Here is an 18,228-nt window from a genome sequence, read left to right on the forward strand (position 1 = left end):
CTTCTTCCATTCGTCGGAAACTCATTTCCGTGAGGCGCTGCACGTCCTCTGAAACAGGCCGTGCTGGCGAGAGCTCACGTCGCCAAGTCATTGATGGAATTGTCACAATTTCACTAAGTGTTGCACTTGTTGTCGCTCCTTCATTTCGTAATGTATTGTTTACTTCACCATTTGTTGCGCTGTTTAACAATTGGTGTCCGCGTCCTCGACCGTACATTTTTGGTTTTTGTAAAGAAGAGGGTTGACGCAAGACTGAACTGTATTACTTTTCTTTTCTTTTACTCACTTTTATTTTCTTTATTTTTATTCTTTTGACCATTTGATATTTGATCTTAAAGAAACATTAGGTCAGTTTCTAGGTCACTTTGTCCTTCATCTGGAAATGATTGCTGAGTTTCCAATTCTGGTGCATTCCACGGCATCTCCTGCTGGGGTTCATATACTTCTGTGTATATGGGGCAATTATATCCAGATGGCAGTTTAGCTAGAAGGGTCACTGGGGAGTCTTGTTCGTTGTTCAGTACCGTTATTCTTGCGCCTTTGTGGATGAGAAAACTGGCCAGTTCTTTATTTCCAAAAAGGGAACAGTAGTGCAAGGCCGTGTTTCCACTTTCGTCTGTGGCGTCTAGTAGAATACACGTTTTTATGTTGACAGGTTTGCCATTTACGATGATTACATCAGTCGAATTGATGTCATCATTTAAAAAAATAGGTTCGACTGGCGTGTTTGTGTCGTTGAACAGTTCCTTTGCTGCTTCTGTGTAGTTAAAACTTGCCGGTTTGATTAACGGCGTTTTTCCTCTCACATCTAGGGCATTTCTGTCCAAGTATTTTTCTTTTAGAATTTTAATTGCCGCTAGATTGTTGACAGAGCATGCAATGTGAAGAGGTGTTTCGTCATACATATTTCTTGCGTTGAAGTCTGTTGTGCGAGAGGAAATTATTTTTAGAAGTGCTAAGTTTTCGTGGCGGCAGGCCATGTGAATTAGCGTATTTTGTTGATTGTCTTTTGTTGATGCATCAAAGTGAACACTATGCCACAGCATGTCCACTGCTCTTTCGTTGTTGTACTTAATGGCAATTGTCAAGGGTATGTCCCCGTAAACGTCTTTGATTGATCCTTGGGTTTTTTCTAGAAGTTTGTGCAGAATGCAAGGGCTACTACTCATGCATGCGTAATGCAATGGCGTTTTTCCTTCTTTGTCTTGTTCATTGTAGTATTCCGGTGATATCAAAAGGACATGTAACATTTTTATTTTACTTTGTTTGACTGCTGATATCAGTGCATTATCTCCTTCATTGTTTAATAATTTCGGATTGTAATATCGAATTTTCCTTACTGCTCTTCCAATGTCTATGTTGTTTAGTTGCACCGCAATATGCATGGGGGTGCTTCCTTCTTTTGTACGTGTATTTACGTCTGCACCATTTTTTAATAATTCAAGCACTAGTTTTAGCGCATTTGCTTCGATTGCGTAATGGAGTGCTGAATAGCCTTTTTCGTCTTGTATATTAATTGAAGCCTTCTGTGTAAGTATTAAACTTGCGAAGCTATAGGCTCCCAGTTGGCTTGCAATTATCAGCGGTGTCTCGTTTCGATGGTTGAAGATGTTGACGTTTTTCTCGGCTTTGACTCGTTCAATGAGGCGGTTAACCGATTTTCCTCTGGTTCCAAACCAGCTTGCTGTGCTTGCAATTCGACTAAAGGTCAAATTTATTTTATTGATTCTCACCGGAGCTTGTTTGTTAGATATTGCTTCTTTTACTGCTTTGTCCATTTCTTTCGTTGAATTCTTTGCTTTATTTTGGATGAGGACTTCCATATTTTTGCCGTGTGACGAGTTTGCTTGCATGATGGGGACTGATAATTTCCCGTTATTTTTCGTATCCTTATATAGAGATGTTTGTTGCCTGGGTGTTAGCCCTCTTCTTTTTTTTTTTGGTGTTCGCGAGGGGTTAAGGGTTAAATCTTTGGGTTATGGGGGGGGGGAACGGCCGGTGCGCTGGGGGTCGGTAAAAATTGGGTTTGCGTGTCCGTTTTTGTTATCTTCTTCTTCTTTTTTTTTTTTTTTTTTACACAAGACTTTCGTCGTTGTTGGTCTCTGCGCGTTTCCGCTCCAGGCTTTCTGCATGTTTCAGTTTTCTGTTCTCTTGCAGTTGTTCTGCGTAATGTTCGAAACGTTGTTTTGATCTTAGGGTTCAAACTTTTATAAAATTAATTGCTGTTAGCATGCAGAGAGTAATAAAGAACAGAATCGAAATGACTGCTATCAGTCCTTTTCGGATACGGTGCCATAATTCAAATTTCCCGAATTTAGTTTCTGCCTCTTGGTTCATTGTTACGGATGGACTGGCATCAGTAACTTGAAGTCGAGTGATCAAATCGTTGATTGAATTAATTTTTTCGTATTCTTGTTTCTGGTAAAATTCGTGATGATTTAACTGATAATTTGCTTCATTGTCGTTCAATTCGGTGAACTTTACTGTTAATCGGAGAGTTGATTGGTGAATATTTGGGTGCACATAGCACATACGCCCAGTCATTTAATTCTTTCTTCCACATAAATGTTTTTCCATTAAAGTTTACAATTCCATCTTCCCAAAAACATTCGGAGAATGGGTGTAGTGAGAATCCGTCTCTTCCGATTGTTTGATTGTCGTAAAATGGTTCATATCCACAAGCTGTTTGCTTTACTCCGATGGTGATATTTATTGCACTGCACTTTTGCACGAGAAAAGATTCGCCCATGGGTTTTAAACGATGGCACATCGGTAGGTTATTAGCTCTTGCTGCTAGTAATCCACTTGATTCTTATATAAGAGATGTTGCTTGACGTGCCATTTGTAGGTTATTACAGTAGATGCGTTTTAATTCGTTTTCGATAATATTCTCGTTTTTCACTGATTGTTCTTCTACGTATTGGTGGTGCTGCAGCAGAAGGGATTCTTTTATGTCTACATTTTCTGTTATATTCATTTCCGGCATCCCGAATATCCATTTCTGGTGATTTTCTCCGGAGCAAATGTTCATAAACACACTTGAATTATATATCGTTCATCTGTAGGCATCTTGTGTTTCCAGTGATTTCTAATGAGTCTGGGTCCCATTTTAGCGAGTACAAATTACTACATTCATCCATATGATGAAAGAATGGTGACATTGCGATGCATATCTTTTTATCTGAGTTGTTTTTGGGTACTGTATTTAATTTGTTATCTACAATTTTAAATTCTCCTCCGGGCAATTCAATGCAATGCAATTTGATGGTGTTCTAATTTGGGGGTTCAAGCAATATTTTGTTTCTACGTTATCAATGTGGGACCAATTTTTGTTTTGTACTTGTAGATATGCACCATCAACGGTTTTTAGTTTGTGGAGAGTGAAGTCACAGATGTTTTGCGTTTCAGCTGTGTAAATATAGTCTAATTGTCCTGGGACATCTATTAATTTGTATGTGTTGTCGTCTATTTTTGTGATCGTGCCTGTGCTTTTTCTTTTTCTTTTAATCTTACATTGTTTTTCTAGATTTCTTTTTGGTTGTATCCATACAATGACTGAGTCTTGATGGTACACAAAAGTTTCTCTAGGTTTTTCTTTCAAAATTCCAAATGAAGAGGTGGTGGGGCAAGTTGCACAATCTTTTTTCAATGATATCTTTTGTACCATACAATTTTTGGTTGTGAAAGATACTTTTTGCATCCAAACGCCTTCTCCATTTGGGGTTGACGTGAATGAAAATTGATTTTCGTCTCCAACCATTTAATTTTCTCCGCATCGTTTCGTTTGTTTCATTCGCCAACAGTCGTTTTCGGAGAGATGCTGTATTTCCGAGGAAAATACAATATCAAAACCTCCGAAAAAGAATCCGTCGATCGTTTTCCTTTTTAAACATGCTTTACAGACGTACCCTTCCCATGTCATGTGTGGTTCTTCTTTTACGAAGAATTGATAATCTGCTAGGATTGAGTCGTCTTCCCATCTCATGTTGAATTTTCCTGGCGTATTGGCCATTTCTTTTAACAGGATTTTGTCTCCTATTTTAAATTCTACTCTTTTCGTATTTCTGTCGTAGTAGGCCTTTCGTTTTTCTTTAGCTTCCTCTAGCTTATCTTTAGTGATTTCTTGTGCATCGTACCACATTTGTGAGAAGATCATATTTACATCAGTCATGTTCCGGTTTCTGACTGGTTTAATCATATCTTGGGGCTCGGTTGCTTCTCTGCCATACATGAGATAGAAGGGTGTGTATCCTGTACTTGAGTGGGCTGCTGTGTTATATGCAAATGTTGCTGATGGTAAAAAATCGGACCATTTAGTTGGTTCCTTCGATACGTAACTGGCTATTATATCCGCTAATGTTCTGTTCACTCTTTCAACCATCCATCGCATTGGGGTCTATACGCGGTTGTTTTTAGTCGAGTGATTCCATATTGTTTATACATAATATTCATTAGCTCTGATTGGAAATTTTTACCTTGATCTGTCAATACCGTTTCTGGCACTCCGTTGATTAATACTACATTATTTACAAATGTTCTTGCTACTGTTTCAGCTGTTTGATCTGGCATCGGTGCTGTGATAAGGTACCGTGTCAGATATTCTCCGATTACTAGAATATATTGGTTTCTTTCTCTTCCTGATTCTACTAACGGTCCCATGATGTCCATGGCCATTGTTTGCCATACATCTTTTGGGGGGGAGGAATCGGGTTTAGTGGTGCCTTATTTGCTCCTACTGCTTTCGTTTAGCTTAAATTTCGCATCCTTTAACATATTCTTTGATATCCTTTCCCATTTTGTGCCATTAAAATCTTCGTTGAATCCTTGCTGTCGTCTTCTTTATTCCAAGGTGTCCTGCGTATGGACTGTCATGGAATCTTTTAAAAATTTTCTCTTTTAAGGATTCCGGGACCAGGATTCTTCCTGCAGATGTACCCAGTAGGCCATTTTCTAGCTCTACTACTTCTTCTTCATCGTTGTATACGTTGTCTTCATCTGTAAGATATCCTTGATCACTGTCTTGGGGGCTGTCGTCAATTGCATTATCCCTAATCGACATACTATCATCTCCTTCATACATACTATCATTTTTTCATTTTCAACATTTTCTTATATTTTTCGCGCGCGCGCCTGCAGTATGTCTTAATAGATTCATTGATTTTAAAGACTTTAAATAGTGTATTGGACATCGAATTAACATATCGTGTAACAAGAAATTTGTTTAAACTTGTAAAACAATTTACATCGTCATTTCTAAGTAATTGAAGTTGTGCTTTCATTTCCTGGAAGATTTTCTAACAAATCTTATTTCTATTTCTTTTCCTTCATGAATGTCTTAATAGATTCATTGATTTTAAAGACTTTAAATAGTGTATTGGACATCGAATTAACATATCGTGTAACAAGAAATTTGTTTAAACTTGTAAAACAATTTACATCGTCATTTCTAAGTAATTGAAGTTGTGCTTTCATTTCCTGGAAGATTTTCTAACAAATCTTATTTCTATTTCTTTTCCTTCATGAATGTCTTAATAGATTCATTGATTTTAAAGACTTTAAATAGTGTATTGGACATCGAATTAACCCAGCTAGCAGAGTATATTTCCCAAATATTGCTAAAATATTATATTCCTACAATTGAGATGTTGGTAAAATAATGTTTTAAAATATTTATCCAATATATTTTTGCACCTAAATTTGGTGGCTCACAATATTTTTTCAACTTATTATACTTATTTTACTTTTATTGGTGAAATAACAGTTTTACTACTTTTAAAATGTTGACGAAAATCTGGTTGTTGTGTTTATGGTTATATAGTCCAGAGTGTAATATCATGGACTACTTAAGCTAGAGGACGGGACACTCGTCCTATCCCGCCGTGTTATAGCTTGTCGGGTGGATTTTTAATCATATTTTTTTAAGAAGGGTCAATCGATAGAGATTTAAAAAGCTATTCTAAGTCTCCAAAGCACCTTTCTTGTGAAGCTATTAAATTAAAAGATATTTGCGGTTAAATTTTGAGGGGACGGGAGAGGTGTTCGTTGGTTGTCTCCACCTAGCGCTAAGAATTCTAAACTATGGTTTTTAGAAACAAACAGAATCCAGAGAATCACCAGAGAATCACAGATAGCAGACGCACCTAATCAAATCAAACCAAAGCAAAACCAGAGAATCATAGAGTGGTAAACCAACAATCACCGCTAGGCGGCGACAACTAACGAACACCTACGTCAATTTCTAATTAAAATATCACCGAAATTAAATATTTGCCGCATAGGGATAATTTAGTAGACTATAGCTCATTTCTAAAGCTCTATTGATTACTGCAACAAAAAAAAAATGGTAGCCGACATAGGAATTAACGAAGTGTCCCGTCCTCTAGCTTTTGTAGTCCATGGTAATATTTATTCATTTTCAATTTGTTATTAGAATGGATTCTATTTTCAGTTCTGTTTGGTTTTGGTCTAGAGTGGATTTAAACCATCACACATTGAGTCACCAATCCAATGCTATAACCACTACACCAATAGCGGTATTACAACTGTTTTTCGACTTGAGGTAATTAAAGTTTTGAACTTCTAGAAGCCACGTAAACAAGGGTTAAGAGTATCTCGCCACGGATGTCCCTACGGCCAAAAAAGGGATAAGTCAAGTCCCGTAATGGTAAAATATTGTTTTCCGAGAATATTCTTCGGTCGATAACCCACATATTGGTATAATATTAGATTAGTACTTTGCTGCGTCAAGGTGGCTGTTAAATTGTTTTGTTATTTTCCCAATAAATGACTATTATCAAAGATGAATAAATCAATATTATGTTTTGTTATTTTCCCAATAACGGACCATTAAAAAAGTAATAAATCCTTTTTTTATGAAAAAGCTATAGTTTTTTACATTTAACGTGCGTTCAAAATCCTAAATGTTTTATATCGTATTCAATTCGTTAGTTCTGCCACGATGTATCAGGAGAGGTGGGCAAACGCAGTAGGGCGCCCCCTCTGAAAACTGTGCCAACTTTCTGAAATTGTTTACACTTCTGCCGCTAGGTTCTCTAGTGTTAGTGGCCCTGGAATTTGGCGCGAATTCTCTGACGTGAAGCGTCTGCCATTGTTGATAGTAGATCTTTAGATTCCATTTCGTTGTTTCATTTTATAATTTCAATCTTTAAGTTGTGGTGATGTGTTTTTGATAAATCGTGTGGTGAAATGGTGAAGTGTTTCGTGGTTGGATGTTCTACGGGATACAAATCAGCAAAAGAAAATGATGCCAAGGTATTTAAACCACCCAAAGAAGAAAGGCAATTCATTTTATGGGGGAAAAAAATTGAAAGAAGTGACAGAAAATTTTCTATAAAAGATCATGTGTGTTCTAGACATTTTAAAGAAGAATTCATCATCAAGAACTCTGTAAATGGTGGGGCCTCCCTGAGTTGCTGGGTAATGAGAGATATGATGCCATACCAACCCATTTTCTTGGTAAGTTACGCTTTATAAATAATTCCTATATTATTCATGAACTTATTTTAAATTATGCAGGTTACAAAGATGGGGTAGCCCCAAACAAAAAGTATCGTAAACAAACAACCTCTCCATTATCAAACAATGGATGCCATAAACAACCAGAAGAGAAACTTGATGATCGAACAACATCTGATGTAAACAGTGCTGAAGTCACTCTTCCTGGAGAGAATAGTCTTGAACACAAAACCCCAGAAACAGGAGTTGAAAATTTTGTCGAAACCCAACATGAAGAAATTATCACTTCTGACACTTCTGTGGAAACCCAACGTGAAGAAAACATCACTCCTGACACTTCTATAGAAACCCAACATGAAGAAAACATCACTTCTGACACTTCTGACGGGAAACATACTGCAGACACTGCTGAAGTTATCACAGCCATGGATTGTGATGATTCAACAATTATTGAAACAATTGAAAACATCATTTGTGATCCTAGTGACGCTAAACTTCCTCCTTCTTGGCGTTGGCTTCCTGATTGCGATGTTTACAACGAAGATGCAACACAAGTCAAGAAATTTGTCCAAATTGTGAAAAATCGTATTTTGTTGAAAATTGAATTTTGTTTCTTGTTACATTTCATAAGCGAAAAAAAAACAATCAAGAATAAACAATTATTCTTTAAAAAAAATAAATTGTAAATTATTTTACGTTATTACAGACTAGCATGGTGTTAATTTTATTTTTACTGAACTGAAACACCCTTAAAGGCTTAAACTACGATGCGTTTATCCTCAATGGTTAAACTTCGCGCCAAATTCCAGGGCCACTAACACTAGAGAACCTAGCGGCAGAAGTGAGAATGATTACCGAAAGTTGGCACAATTTCTTCCTCTCGCGTTTGCCCACCTCTCCTGATACATTGTGGTTCTGCATACAATTGCCTTAAAATATTTATTGTCAATTAAAATTGTCATAACAATGAAAAAAAATTTTTTCCTAGAGTGATTTTGAAAAATAATGACGCGTTCGTCTGGCGCAAACGTTTGAATTTTTAAAGAGTCCGCTTAACCGTATAATCATTAAAATGTTTTTAAGCCCATTGAAATGCGTTAGTTGGTAAGTTTATCTATCAGAACATGTTACCATAAGGACAAACTATTTTTTAAGACCAATGGCGACAAAATCAAAGGTTGCACCACCTGGTGGCGCGAGATTTAAAAAGTTTAAAAATGACAAAATTTGATTTGATATAAAGTTAAGTTAAAATTGACGCAGATTCATAAAAATGGGTGTAGAGATCAAAGAGACTATTAATAATGTGTGTTCGGTATATATAGCTACACTATCTGAAAATCCATGACTTATTTTGTTTCATATCAAAGATAACCACGCCTGACACTGTGCACAGGACACGCTCTTGTATATTGCGCACTCTCGTTGTATGATATAGAATGGTCTAAATGGGCGCACATTTTTATCTCGTTCCTGCCGTCGTCCTCGAAAACTCAAAACCTGTTAGAACTTTGAACTGCGCAGCGAGAAACCAAATAGGCAATTTTATATTTGACTCGTACGCCAGCGGTTGTGAATCGTCCATATGTCCACGACTTGGTGATATGGCGGACGTGGGAGTAGAGGGCCAGCACAAGCGACGGCATTCGAAATCGGCGCACCGAGTCAGATTCAATTTGATCACGCAATCGAAGCTCGCTGGCCCGTTCACCGACCATTTCCCTCACTACGCAGGAGGCGTTGCCCGCAGCGAACCGGGAGGATTCGTCATTTCTCAAGAGTTCGGCCATCACGCTCACGAATTCTTCTACTTCCAACCGCGCAAAGATGACGTCTGGATGCTGACATTTCCCAAATGTGGTATGCATGGTCGACTTGGCAATTAATTATTCATAAGAAATGCAGCGGGAATTTTGTTTGTTTTACCAAAATTAAAGGGACGACATGGACTCAAGAACTAGTTTGGATGGTGGCCAACAATTGCAACGTAGAAGTCGCCCGGAGAAATCCATTGTTTATCCGTTCTCCATATCTCGAGTCAGTTTGATTATTATTTTAAAAAACCGCCAAAATTTCAAACGATTTGAATCGATTATAGGAAACAATTTTTATTTTACGCGCGCTAATTAAATTCAACAATTATTTTATTATTTTTTTTTTTTTCATGAAAGAGCGTCTCGCATAGCCTCATTGCAGAGTGCTCCGCCGGAAGTGCATGTGATGGTGCCCAAAGTGAACGTCATCGAGCGGATTCCGTCGCCTCGGGTCATCAAGAGCCACTTGCCATTTAGCCTTCTACATCCCCAACTTCTTGACATCTCAAAAGTATAATTGATATAAGCTTGTAAAAATATCTCTTAAGATTTGGTATTGGTTAATATGCCGAGCTATGCACAAATTGAAAAGATTCTGATTTGATTGATTTTCTTTTTAGGTCATTTACGTCGTGCGGAACCCTAAGGACGTGATTGTTTCCTACTTTCATCACCACAAACTGTTCAATAGGCATGGCTTCCTTGGAGATGTGGAACTTTTCGCCCAGTATTTCATGAACGATGAAGGTACTAAAACTAAACTTATAACTAAAACTCAGCTATTATTTTATATACACTTGACAGTTTATTACTCGCCGTACTTCCCTCACGTTCTGGACGCTTGGTCTAAACGCAATCATCCCAATATGCTTTTCCTGTTCTACGAAGATCTAAGAAAGGTAGAAGACTATATTTAAAACAAAATCATTATCGGCATTATTAAAAATAGGCCCATCAAACAGTCTGTTTGTAAGAACCATTTCTGGATATTTATTGATATAGGATTTGCGCGAGCGAGTGATACAAATAGCCAAATTTCTCAAGAAACAACTGACGGAGAAACAGCTAGTGGATGTATGTCAACATCTGGACCTGGAAACTTTCGCCAACAACGAATGTATCAACTACGAAAAAATGGCTAAAATTATCGGCCTATTGGAGAAACCTGAGCAACGATCTCTGCGTAAAGACACAACTCAACACATTTAAATAATTTCGTATGTTTAAAATAAAAATTGGTTTTAATGGCAGATTGTAACAAACCGGAAGATTTGGAGAACGTCTTTAGTCCGGAAATGAATCGTCGCATTGAAGAATGGATCGACAAAAACCTGGAGGGCACCGATTTCCACTTTGCATAATCAGTGAATTATTCAAGGAATTATTGTAACTGGAGCCACCCATTCCAAGTAACTGACAGATTTATCACGTCCAAAGTGTACGTCTGTAAAAATATAAGCCTTGACTCAAAATGTCTAGAATACAAACGTCTGTTATTTAATAGCTAATCCCTGATTAAAAAATTACAGTGTGCATTAAACTAAATAGAGTCTGATTGTGGTCTGGGCGGTCTGACTGAAAAATAGCTGATTGTATGAACAGAATAAGAATTGTTTAAATTATTACCTTGGATAACTAGAATTAACCATAGTGAATTGGGAGATTCACATTGAGATGAACAAGGAAAAGTCATTTCCTCGCACCGATTGATAAAATCAAGCTCGCTGAAATACGCACTTGTTACTATATCAAGTATCAAGACAGAAACTTGACGACTTGATTAGATTTGACTTTCACCAATATGCCCCCAAGCCAAAAACCACGCCCTTTCGTTGTAATGTTCATTCTAGATTTTTCTTTGAACGTCTCAGCTGGGTCTCAATGTCAAAAGAGGCAACGTATTTTTTTTAACTCCAAACACCTGGATCGGCAAGGTCATCACATCTGTCATCTGGGCCCTTTTGCGGTCCCTTTCCAAATTTTGCGGCAATTTTGATATTTTTTCCCCCTTGCCTTTCTCTTTTTTCACCTTTTCTTTTATTTACCCACCTCTTTCTCAATTTTTTTTTGGCGTTAAGCTTGTTCAATTTGATTGGATTGTTCGTTTTGGCGCTGTTTTACTTTCTCGTTTAGTCCCCTTTTTCAAGTTGCGCAACCTTCCCTAGCCACATAAATATCTGTCAAGTTGTCAAAAATGCAAGCCATAATGGTGAAGCTTAACAATGGCTGTGTTTCAGTTCGTTGGCCGCCCAGCACCCGGCACTAACAACCAGTGCAAAAAGCAAAATTCCGGATCGCTGATGACGCACATCTCTGCAACGCACTTCTCCATTTTTTTAAAAAAAGCATTTTTAGAAAAAAATTTCATGAAAGGCTATAGAGCAACTATAGAGTTTATTTGCTGTTTGACGTTGAATTTAACAGTCACCGATAACTAATCTCATCATCCCAAAAGATAAAACCTTATCAGATAAATTGTATTTTCATGCGACCAAAACCGTAATAACGAGCCTCCCCAAGCCTATAAAATCGCAGTGCAGTTTGTAACATAACACCGGACACATAACCGCTAGTTTTTATTCGATCAAATATTCAATTACCACCATGACTGAAGAAGTGCAGAAAATATCTGAGGCGATTGTCGACCAAGAGAAAGAAAAATCGGTCCCCAAATTTCAGTTCCATTCCATACCTGAATCCAAGACTGCCCCATTTACCGACAATTTCACCCTCTCTGAAGGTTTAGCGATGAGCCAACCAGGTGGATTCGTCCTCACTCCGGAATTTGGTCGACACTACGACGAATTTCTTGATTTCCAGATCAGAAAAGACGATGCCTGGGTGGTTACCTTCCCAAAATGTGGTAAAAATCATCCAACTTGTTGTCAATTGATTGAAGTTTTAAATATGTTACTTATCAATAAAGGAACAACTTGGACTCAGGAAATGGTTTGGATGTTGATCAACGATTGCGACGCCGAACTGTCGAAACAATCGCCGCTGACTGTTCGAGCTCCGTTTCTCGAGTAATACAATTTTCTTTAATATAATAATCTCAATATAGTGCCTGAGTGATTAGTTAGGTTAATTTTTTTAACGATATATAAAACAGAGTGTCTCGCGTCGAAAGTATGGAGTCCTCTGCGCCGGAGATGTTTGAATTTATGCCTCCAGTAAAGACTATAGATAAAATGACTTCGCCGAGAGTCATCAAGAGTCATCTTCCATTCTTTTTACTTCCGCCCAAATTGCTCGACACATGCAAGGTATGAAAATGTTGCGTTTATAGGAAATATAATTGACAGGGATCTAACATCAAATAATTGTTCCTCTTGGTGTTGTGCCAATAGTGTAGTATTTATAAATGATTAAAAAATGTTATTAAAATATTACGTTGAATTGAATAGGTGGTGTACGTAGCTCGGAATCCTAAAGACGTCATTGTTTCGTTCTACCACCATCACAAGCTCATGAAAATCTATGGTTTTGACGGAAACCTTGAACATTTCGCCGACTATTTCATGAAGGATCAAGGTGCTATCACTTCACAGCGGCGGTAGAGTACTTAATTCGGGTGTTTTAAGTACTCTTTTTGCACTGAACATTATTAGTACGTGTTTTAGGGTACTGAAAAGGAGAATTTTTGCACTTAATGTAAAAATTTTACACTTAATATGGAGAACATACTTAAATAATCTTAAAATAAGTGTCTTTTAAAACAATTAAGTACTTTAAAAAATTTAAGTACTCTTTGGCAATGTACTTAATTTAATTTGCATACTTAATAAGTTTTTTAAAAAAGTGCCCAATGGATTTAAGTACCTTTTCCTCCTTAACGTACTAGGTAAGGTACTTAAATCCATTGAAAAAACTTATTAAGTATGTAAAGACTTATTAAGTATACTGCCAAAGAGTACTTAAATTTTTTTAAGTACTTAATTGTTTTAAAGGACACTTATTTTAAGATTATTGAAGTATGTTCTCCATATAAAGTGTCAAACTTTTACATCAGGCTAAGTGCAAAAATTCTCCTTTTCAGTACCCTAAAACACGTACTAAAAATGTTCAGTGCAAAAAGAGGGTGGTAGTAGCTGGTAGGAAGCGAATTGGAAGAGAACTTTGAACATTTGGAAAAATTTCTAAGTCCCAAGGCCCGTCGTGTAAAACCATTCAATTGTGAAGTACTATTTAAACATATAGAATGGCACAGCGGATGAGCATCCGACTGTGACCCGGGAGTCCCGTGTTCAATACCCAAAAATGTCTTAGCTGTTATTTTGAAAATAAGTATTTTAAGTAGGAAAAAATGTAAGTATAAATTTTAGTTTAAGTACGCTGATACTATTCAGTATGCAAATATTACTCACAAAACAACATACTTAAATTATCTGAAATTTCAAAATTTAAGTACCCAAAAAATTAAGTACTTCCTGGCCCCCGTTTTAGTACCCCAATTAAGTACTTTACCGCCGCTGTGTTGATGGCTTCTAATAATAACTCGATATTTCCCCTTCATCCTAAATAATTAACGGCTGCAGGCCTTCGTGTTTAATTTTGATTAAAGCTTGAATAAGCATCTTTATCAATATATTTTCTTTCATTTTGGTTATTAACCTTTTATTTGTTGCTCATTTTTACAGTAATATTCTGCCCGTATTTTCCGCACATTTTGGACGCTTGGACTAAGCGCAGTCACCCCAATTTGCTTTTCATATTTTATGAAGACATGAAAAAGGTATAAAATTATTAAAATAGAACTGTTTGCAATCGTTGACTGATGACGGTAAATATAAATAGATTAATCCATAAGAATGCAAAATAGCCCAATATATTTTATTTAAAAAAACTGCTGATTTTCTACAGAATCTGCGCGGTGAAGTCGAAAAGGTGGCTAATTTTCTGGGGAAACCACTAACCGAGGAGAAAATGATTAAACTTTTGGAGCATCTGAAATTCGACAACATTTCCAAAAATGAATCAGTCAACTTTGAAATCGGAAAGAAAATCGGATTCATGAACCAAGACGGAGCCTTCATTCGGAAAGGTATACAACAAATATCACGACGGAAAATACTATCGTAGACTTTTATAAATTTCCAAATCTAATTATGAATCGTAAAAAAAAAATTTTAAAGGTAAAACAGGTGATTGGAAAAATCACTTTAGCCCCGAGTTAAACCATCGCATCGATGCCTGGGTTGAAGCGAACTTGGCAGAGACTGATTTGAGATTCGAAATGGAGCTAGAAAAGCAAGATTAAAAACGGAAAATATTATTCGTTTCTATTTTGTTTTCCACTTCTGCAAAATACATAAAATCTGAAAGATGACTTTGAAGCTTCATCTCTCACTATGAAGACAAATAGCAGCTGTATCCTATTATATGGCTTAAAAAGTAACTATTTGTCACTTGACTATGTACAAACTCGAGAAAAATTTATGATTACTGCTGCGAAGCGATATACTTTTCAGTTTCATCACAGTACGAAAATGCTTAAAAATATTCGGAATAACAGCACATTATTACACATATACGGACTATAAAAAAATTACTTTTTTTCCCCTTCTATAATGCTTATGCATCACAATTAGGAGATTATAGTAGCCTAAGAATTAATTATTTCCCATAAACACTGAATAATGTTGCAGCTGCACATATATCTTTATCACACACTGACAACATACGTACATGGCAATGTAAGTGTGGCTGATGTGGAAATGGTGATCGTCACGATTTCCGTCAGTTAGGTTTTTGTTTGTCACTCCACATTTTCCCAGCACAGATGTGTGATTCACTTCAGCTTTTGTTGGCTTTCGTGCAACGAACTTATTACGACAGATGCGCTGTGTAAAGCTAATAATATATTGCGTTATATATATATTCATTGAACACTGAACTGAGCAGAGCCACTTACGTCTAAACAGTTGAATCCAAAGGCAATCACTCTGCTGTGCACAGGTCTAAACTTCGAAATTGAATTCAGCGTAAGGTGAAATGGTAAAAATGGGCCATTCAATTAGTTGGATGAATATTGTTGTACTTTCTCTTCTAGCTGGTAAGTGTTTAATCTAGGATAATTGTATAAATAATTCAGACTGTTTCTATAATAAATGGTATAAACCACAGACAAAATAATTTATTGCAGGTAAAGCTGCTTGTGCCTGCGTGGGAACGTCTATTAAAACGTTCACATCTATGAAAGGTAATTATTTGATATGAAGTTTGTCAGGCCAATGTGATTGAAAAATATTTTATTTTGTGTTACATCATCCGATGTAAGATACATTTGTCTTGGCCAATCCGGAGAAGGGATTCTACCACGGATACGAGATATTTTTTTCGAATTATCAGGCGATAAGCCTGTCTACTTTGCAGCAATGGAGAACTAGCGAGAATGTGACCCTCGTTCACATCAATTACGTCCTAGATAATTTTGTCACTAGCAACATCAGTTCAACGATTTTGAGCAAACTGACGGTCGATTTCCAGACTCTACGTTCTGCTGGCATGAAAGCTATCGTTCGCTTCAGCTACACTCTGACGGAGGGCAACATGAACGATGCGGCCCTTACGCAACTTCTCAAACACATCGACCAGTTAAAACCATATTTGCAGGTGAAAATGAGACCCCTGGTATATGACGACTATTAGATAATTTAATGTGTATGCAATATTTATTAGGCCAATAGCGATGTCATCGCAACCGTTCAAGCAGGATTCATTGGCACCTGGGGTGAATGGTATTACTCGAATAATTACGCTACCCCGATGAGTGGCGGAGCATGGTACCAGCCAACTGCTGCTCAACAGACGAGCCGAAACACGATATTGACCGCTCTAATGAAAGCTGTTCCAACCAGCCGGATGGTCCAACTTCGGACTCCAACTTATAAGCAGGTATTAGGCCTATAAGTTATTGGTCTCATATTATTCTATAAAAGAAGGATTTCTCACCTGATCATTAATTACTATATGCACCAATTTTTACAAGCGGATGGAATAATAAAAAACTAAAATATTTTTGTACATTTGTATATTTTAAGAAATTCTGTGGTACAGCCAATTTGCCACCGTCTCAAGCATTTAACTCATCCAACATGTGCGCGAGGATCGGCATACATAACGATTGCTTCATGGCGTCTTCTCAAGACCAAGGGACATTTGAAAGCGATGCTCAGAGGACTTGGCTAACCAACGAGGGTCGTTACGTCATTGTCGGAGGAGAATCCTGTGAATCGAACAGTCTAACGGGGTGCACCGGTGGCGTGAATCAAATCAACAAACAACGATTTAGTTATCTTAACGTCGAATACCACCCCACGGTAATCAAGGCTTTTTATTGAAATGACGAGCATTTACATTAATCAGCAGATGCATTTAACTCGTACAGTACAACCCATTTAAATTGTTCAAGAGGTAATTAACGGATGGAAGACTGCCGGCTGTTATAACAAGATTGCCAATTTGATGGGTTATCGTTTTGAATTAATCAACGGAACTTTTCCATCTTTGGTGACGAAAGGCCAGACCTATTGCGCCACAGTCAGCATTAAAAACACGGGCGTGGCACCGATTTACAATCCTCGTCCTGTTCAAGTTAGCCGACGCAGCATTTTTATTTTTAATTCAAGAAAATTTGTTCAAATGAATTTAATTAATTATCTTCTTTTATTTTATTAGGTTATTTTAAGAAACAAAGTTAACTTGGCGTTGACAACCTTCGCTCAGACTGCCAACCCTCGCAGTTGGTCTCCAGGTCTGTTGGTATCCGTCGGCTTATCATTTACTGTTCCATCTGCGCAAGCCGTGGGCTCGTATGACGTCATTTTGAATCTCCCTGACGCGTCTTCTTCAATATCGAGTAACCCTAACTACCGCATACTGTTCGCTAACGCAAACGGCGTTCAGGAAACGTCAACTCGTTTCAATATTCTTGGTCAGGTGACCGTGCAGTAAGCTAATTTTATTAAATGACACTAGGCTATATCTTATTAAATATGCTGCTGCTGCTTTTGCAGTCTTGAAAGTAAATAGTATAGAACCATAGCTAAAATAACGCAATTCTTACACAAGCGTCCAAGCGCGTCCATGTGGGAAATTAAACTGCGTAATATATGGAATGGGTGATTGATATGGATGAAAATATACATGGTTGCAGAGAATGCCTATATTTAGTATTTACAATGTTTATATACGTTATTGTTCGGGGTTATGGGCATGTACAACAGAGATTTTTAACCAAATCACATACATATTTGGATCGATATTAACACCACAAAGCAGGAAAAAATTCGCAATAATTTTAAAGGCCAGCTAGGCCGGAGTGCTGCATGGTCAAGAAACACATAGGCCTACACTCCAATTGATTTCTTCAATTTATAGAGAGACAATCGAGCACCATATCCTGTCTACTGAACGCTGCTGAAAAAAAATGCGAAGCAAACTAGGCTGGAGTAGCCCAAGGTCCTAGTAATCTAAAGTGCGCTAGGCCTACCAGCATACAATAATATTAGTAAAGAAAATTCACAGATTTTCTTCAGAATAGTGATTGAAGACCTACTCAGAATTCTAACAGGTGTGAAACCGTAATAATAGCTACAAAGCTGCAAAATATCACACCGATAAAGGTGACATTTTCTTATGAAGAAAACAACTTTTCCCAATGGAGAACCAATGATTTCCTGGAATGAAATCGTTTTCTTTTTTGTATAGATACGAAAGAGACGCACCATATATAAGTCAGCATACCAACTGTAGGGCTATATAAGGCGCCCTCTTGACTATTTTGCATTCAGTCGCTTGGCTCACTGCAGCGCAAACAGTTCTACATATAAAATTTGCACCAAAAATTTCTTTGTTTAATTATTCGACGTTATCAACAATTAATCTTGCTGCAACGTTTTTACAAAACAATTTCAATACAAGATTTAATCAGTTC

The 18,228-nt window shown here is 37.2% G+C and overlaps 3 protein-coding genes and 1 long non-coding RNA gene across 5 annotated transcripts; all 4 read left to right on the plus strand.

The window, feature by feature from the left end:
- The first annotated feature begins 6,953 nt into the window (after positions 1 to 6,953).
- LOC124313033 lies at positions 6,954 to 7,928 on the plus strand. Its single transcript, XR_006910666.1, has 2 exons — positions 6,954 to 7,476; positions 7,537 to 7,928. It is a non-coding gene; the product is annotated as an uncharacterized LOC124313033 (long non-coding RNA).
- Positions 7,929 to 9,322: 1,394 nt separating this feature from the next.
- LOC124312991 (luciferin sulfotransferase-like) lies at positions 9,323 to 10,750 on the plus strand. 2 transcript variants are annotated; one of them, XM_046777640.1, is made up of 6 exons: positions 9,323 to 9,513; positions 9,648 to 9,801; positions 9,911 to 10,037; positions 10,095 to 10,189; positions 10,293 to 10,473; positions 10,542 to 10,750. In XM_046777640.1, exons 1-6 carry the CDS (start codon positions 9,332 to 9,334, stop codon positions 10,649 to 10,651), a joined length of 849 nt encoding a protein of 282 aa, XP_046633596.1. In that variant the 5' UTR covers positions 9,323 to 9,331; the 3' UTR covers positions 10,652 to 10,750. The 2 variants fall into 2 exon arrangements, with proteins under 2 accessions (XP_046633596.1, XP_046633588.1); XM_046777632.1 differs by having other exon boundaries at positions 9,911 to 10,189.
- A 1,046-nt stretch (positions 10,751 to 11,796) lies between these two features.
- LOC124312977 (sulfotransferase 1E1-like) lies at positions 11,797 to 14,647 on the plus strand. Its single transcript, XM_046777606.1, has 7 exons — positions 11,797 to 12,153; positions 12,217 to 12,316; positions 12,403 to 12,556; positions 12,698 to 12,824; positions 13,931 to 14,025; positions 14,154 to 14,334; positions 14,426 to 14,647. The coding sequence occupies exons 1-7, from the start codon at positions 11,895 to 11,897 to the stop codon at positions 14,548 to 14,550; spliced, it is 1,041 nt and encodes a 346-aa protein (XP_046633562.1). The 5' UTR covers positions 11,797 to 11,894; the 3' UTR covers positions 14,551 to 14,647.
- Positions 14,648 to 15,183: 536 nt separating this feature from the next.
- On the plus strand, positions 15,184 to 17,471 carry LOC124312963. The gene is made up of 7 exons (XM_046777581.1): positions 15,184 to 15,345; positions 15,436 to 15,492; positions 15,571 to 15,905; positions 15,972 to 16,187; positions 16,334 to 16,612; positions 16,707 to 16,886; positions 16,971 to 17,471. The coding sequence occupies exons 1-7, from the start codon at positions 15,285 to 15,287 to the stop codon at positions 17,244 to 17,246; spliced, it is 1,404 nt and encodes a 467-aa protein (XP_046633537.1). The 5' UTR covers positions 15,184 to 15,284; the 3' UTR covers positions 17,247 to 17,471.
- Positions 17,472 to 18,228: the final 757 nt, after the last annotated feature.

The sequence above is a fragment of the Daphnia pulicaria genome, chromosome 1 (assembly GCF_021234035.1).
Source record: "Daphnia pulicaria isolate SC F1-1A chromosome 1, SC_F0-13Bv2, whole genome shotgun sequence".
Lineage (NCBI taxonomy): Eukaryota > Metazoa > Arthropoda > Branchiopoda > Diplostraca > Daphniidae > Daphnia > Daphnia pulicaria.

Bases quoted from the DNA above. Each gene is read 5' to 3' on its own strand.
- LOC124312963 (XM_046777581.1), top strand. From the start codon at position 15,285: ATGGTAAAAATGGGCCATTCAATTAGTTGGATGAATATTGTTGTACTT. The intron at 16,613-16,706 runs GTAATCAAGGCT...ATTGTTCAAGAG, and splicing joins ACGTCGAATACCACCCCACG to GTAATTAACGGATGGAAGAC. The intron at 16,887-16,970 runs GTTAGCCGACGC...TTATTTTATTAG, and splicing joins ACAATCCTCGTCCTGTTCAA to GTTATTTTAAGAAACAAAGT.
- LOC124312977 (XM_046777606.1), top strand. From the start codon at position 11,895: ATGACTGAAGAAGTGCAGAAAATATCTGAGGCGATTGTCGACCAAGAG. The intron at 14,026-14,153 runs GTATAAAATTAT...GATTTTCTACAG, and splicing joins TTTATGAAGACATGAAAAAG to AATCTGCGCGGTGAAGTCGA. The intron at 14,335-14,425 runs GTATACAACAAA...AAAATTTTAAAG, and splicing joins CGGAGCCTTCATTCGGAAAG to GTAAAACAGGTGATTGGAAA.
- LOC124312991 (XM_046777632.1), top strand. From the start codon at position 9,332: ATGTGGTATGCATGGTCGACTTGGCAATTAATTATTCATAAGAAATGC. The intron at 9,802-9,910 runs GTATAATTGATA...TTTTCTTTTTAG, and splicing joins AACTTCTTGACATCTCAAAA to GTCATTTACGTCGTGCGGAA. The intron at 10,474-10,541 runs GTAAAGACACAA...TTTTAATGGCAG, and splicing joins ACCTGAGCAACGATCTCTGC to ATTGTAACAAACCGGAAGAT.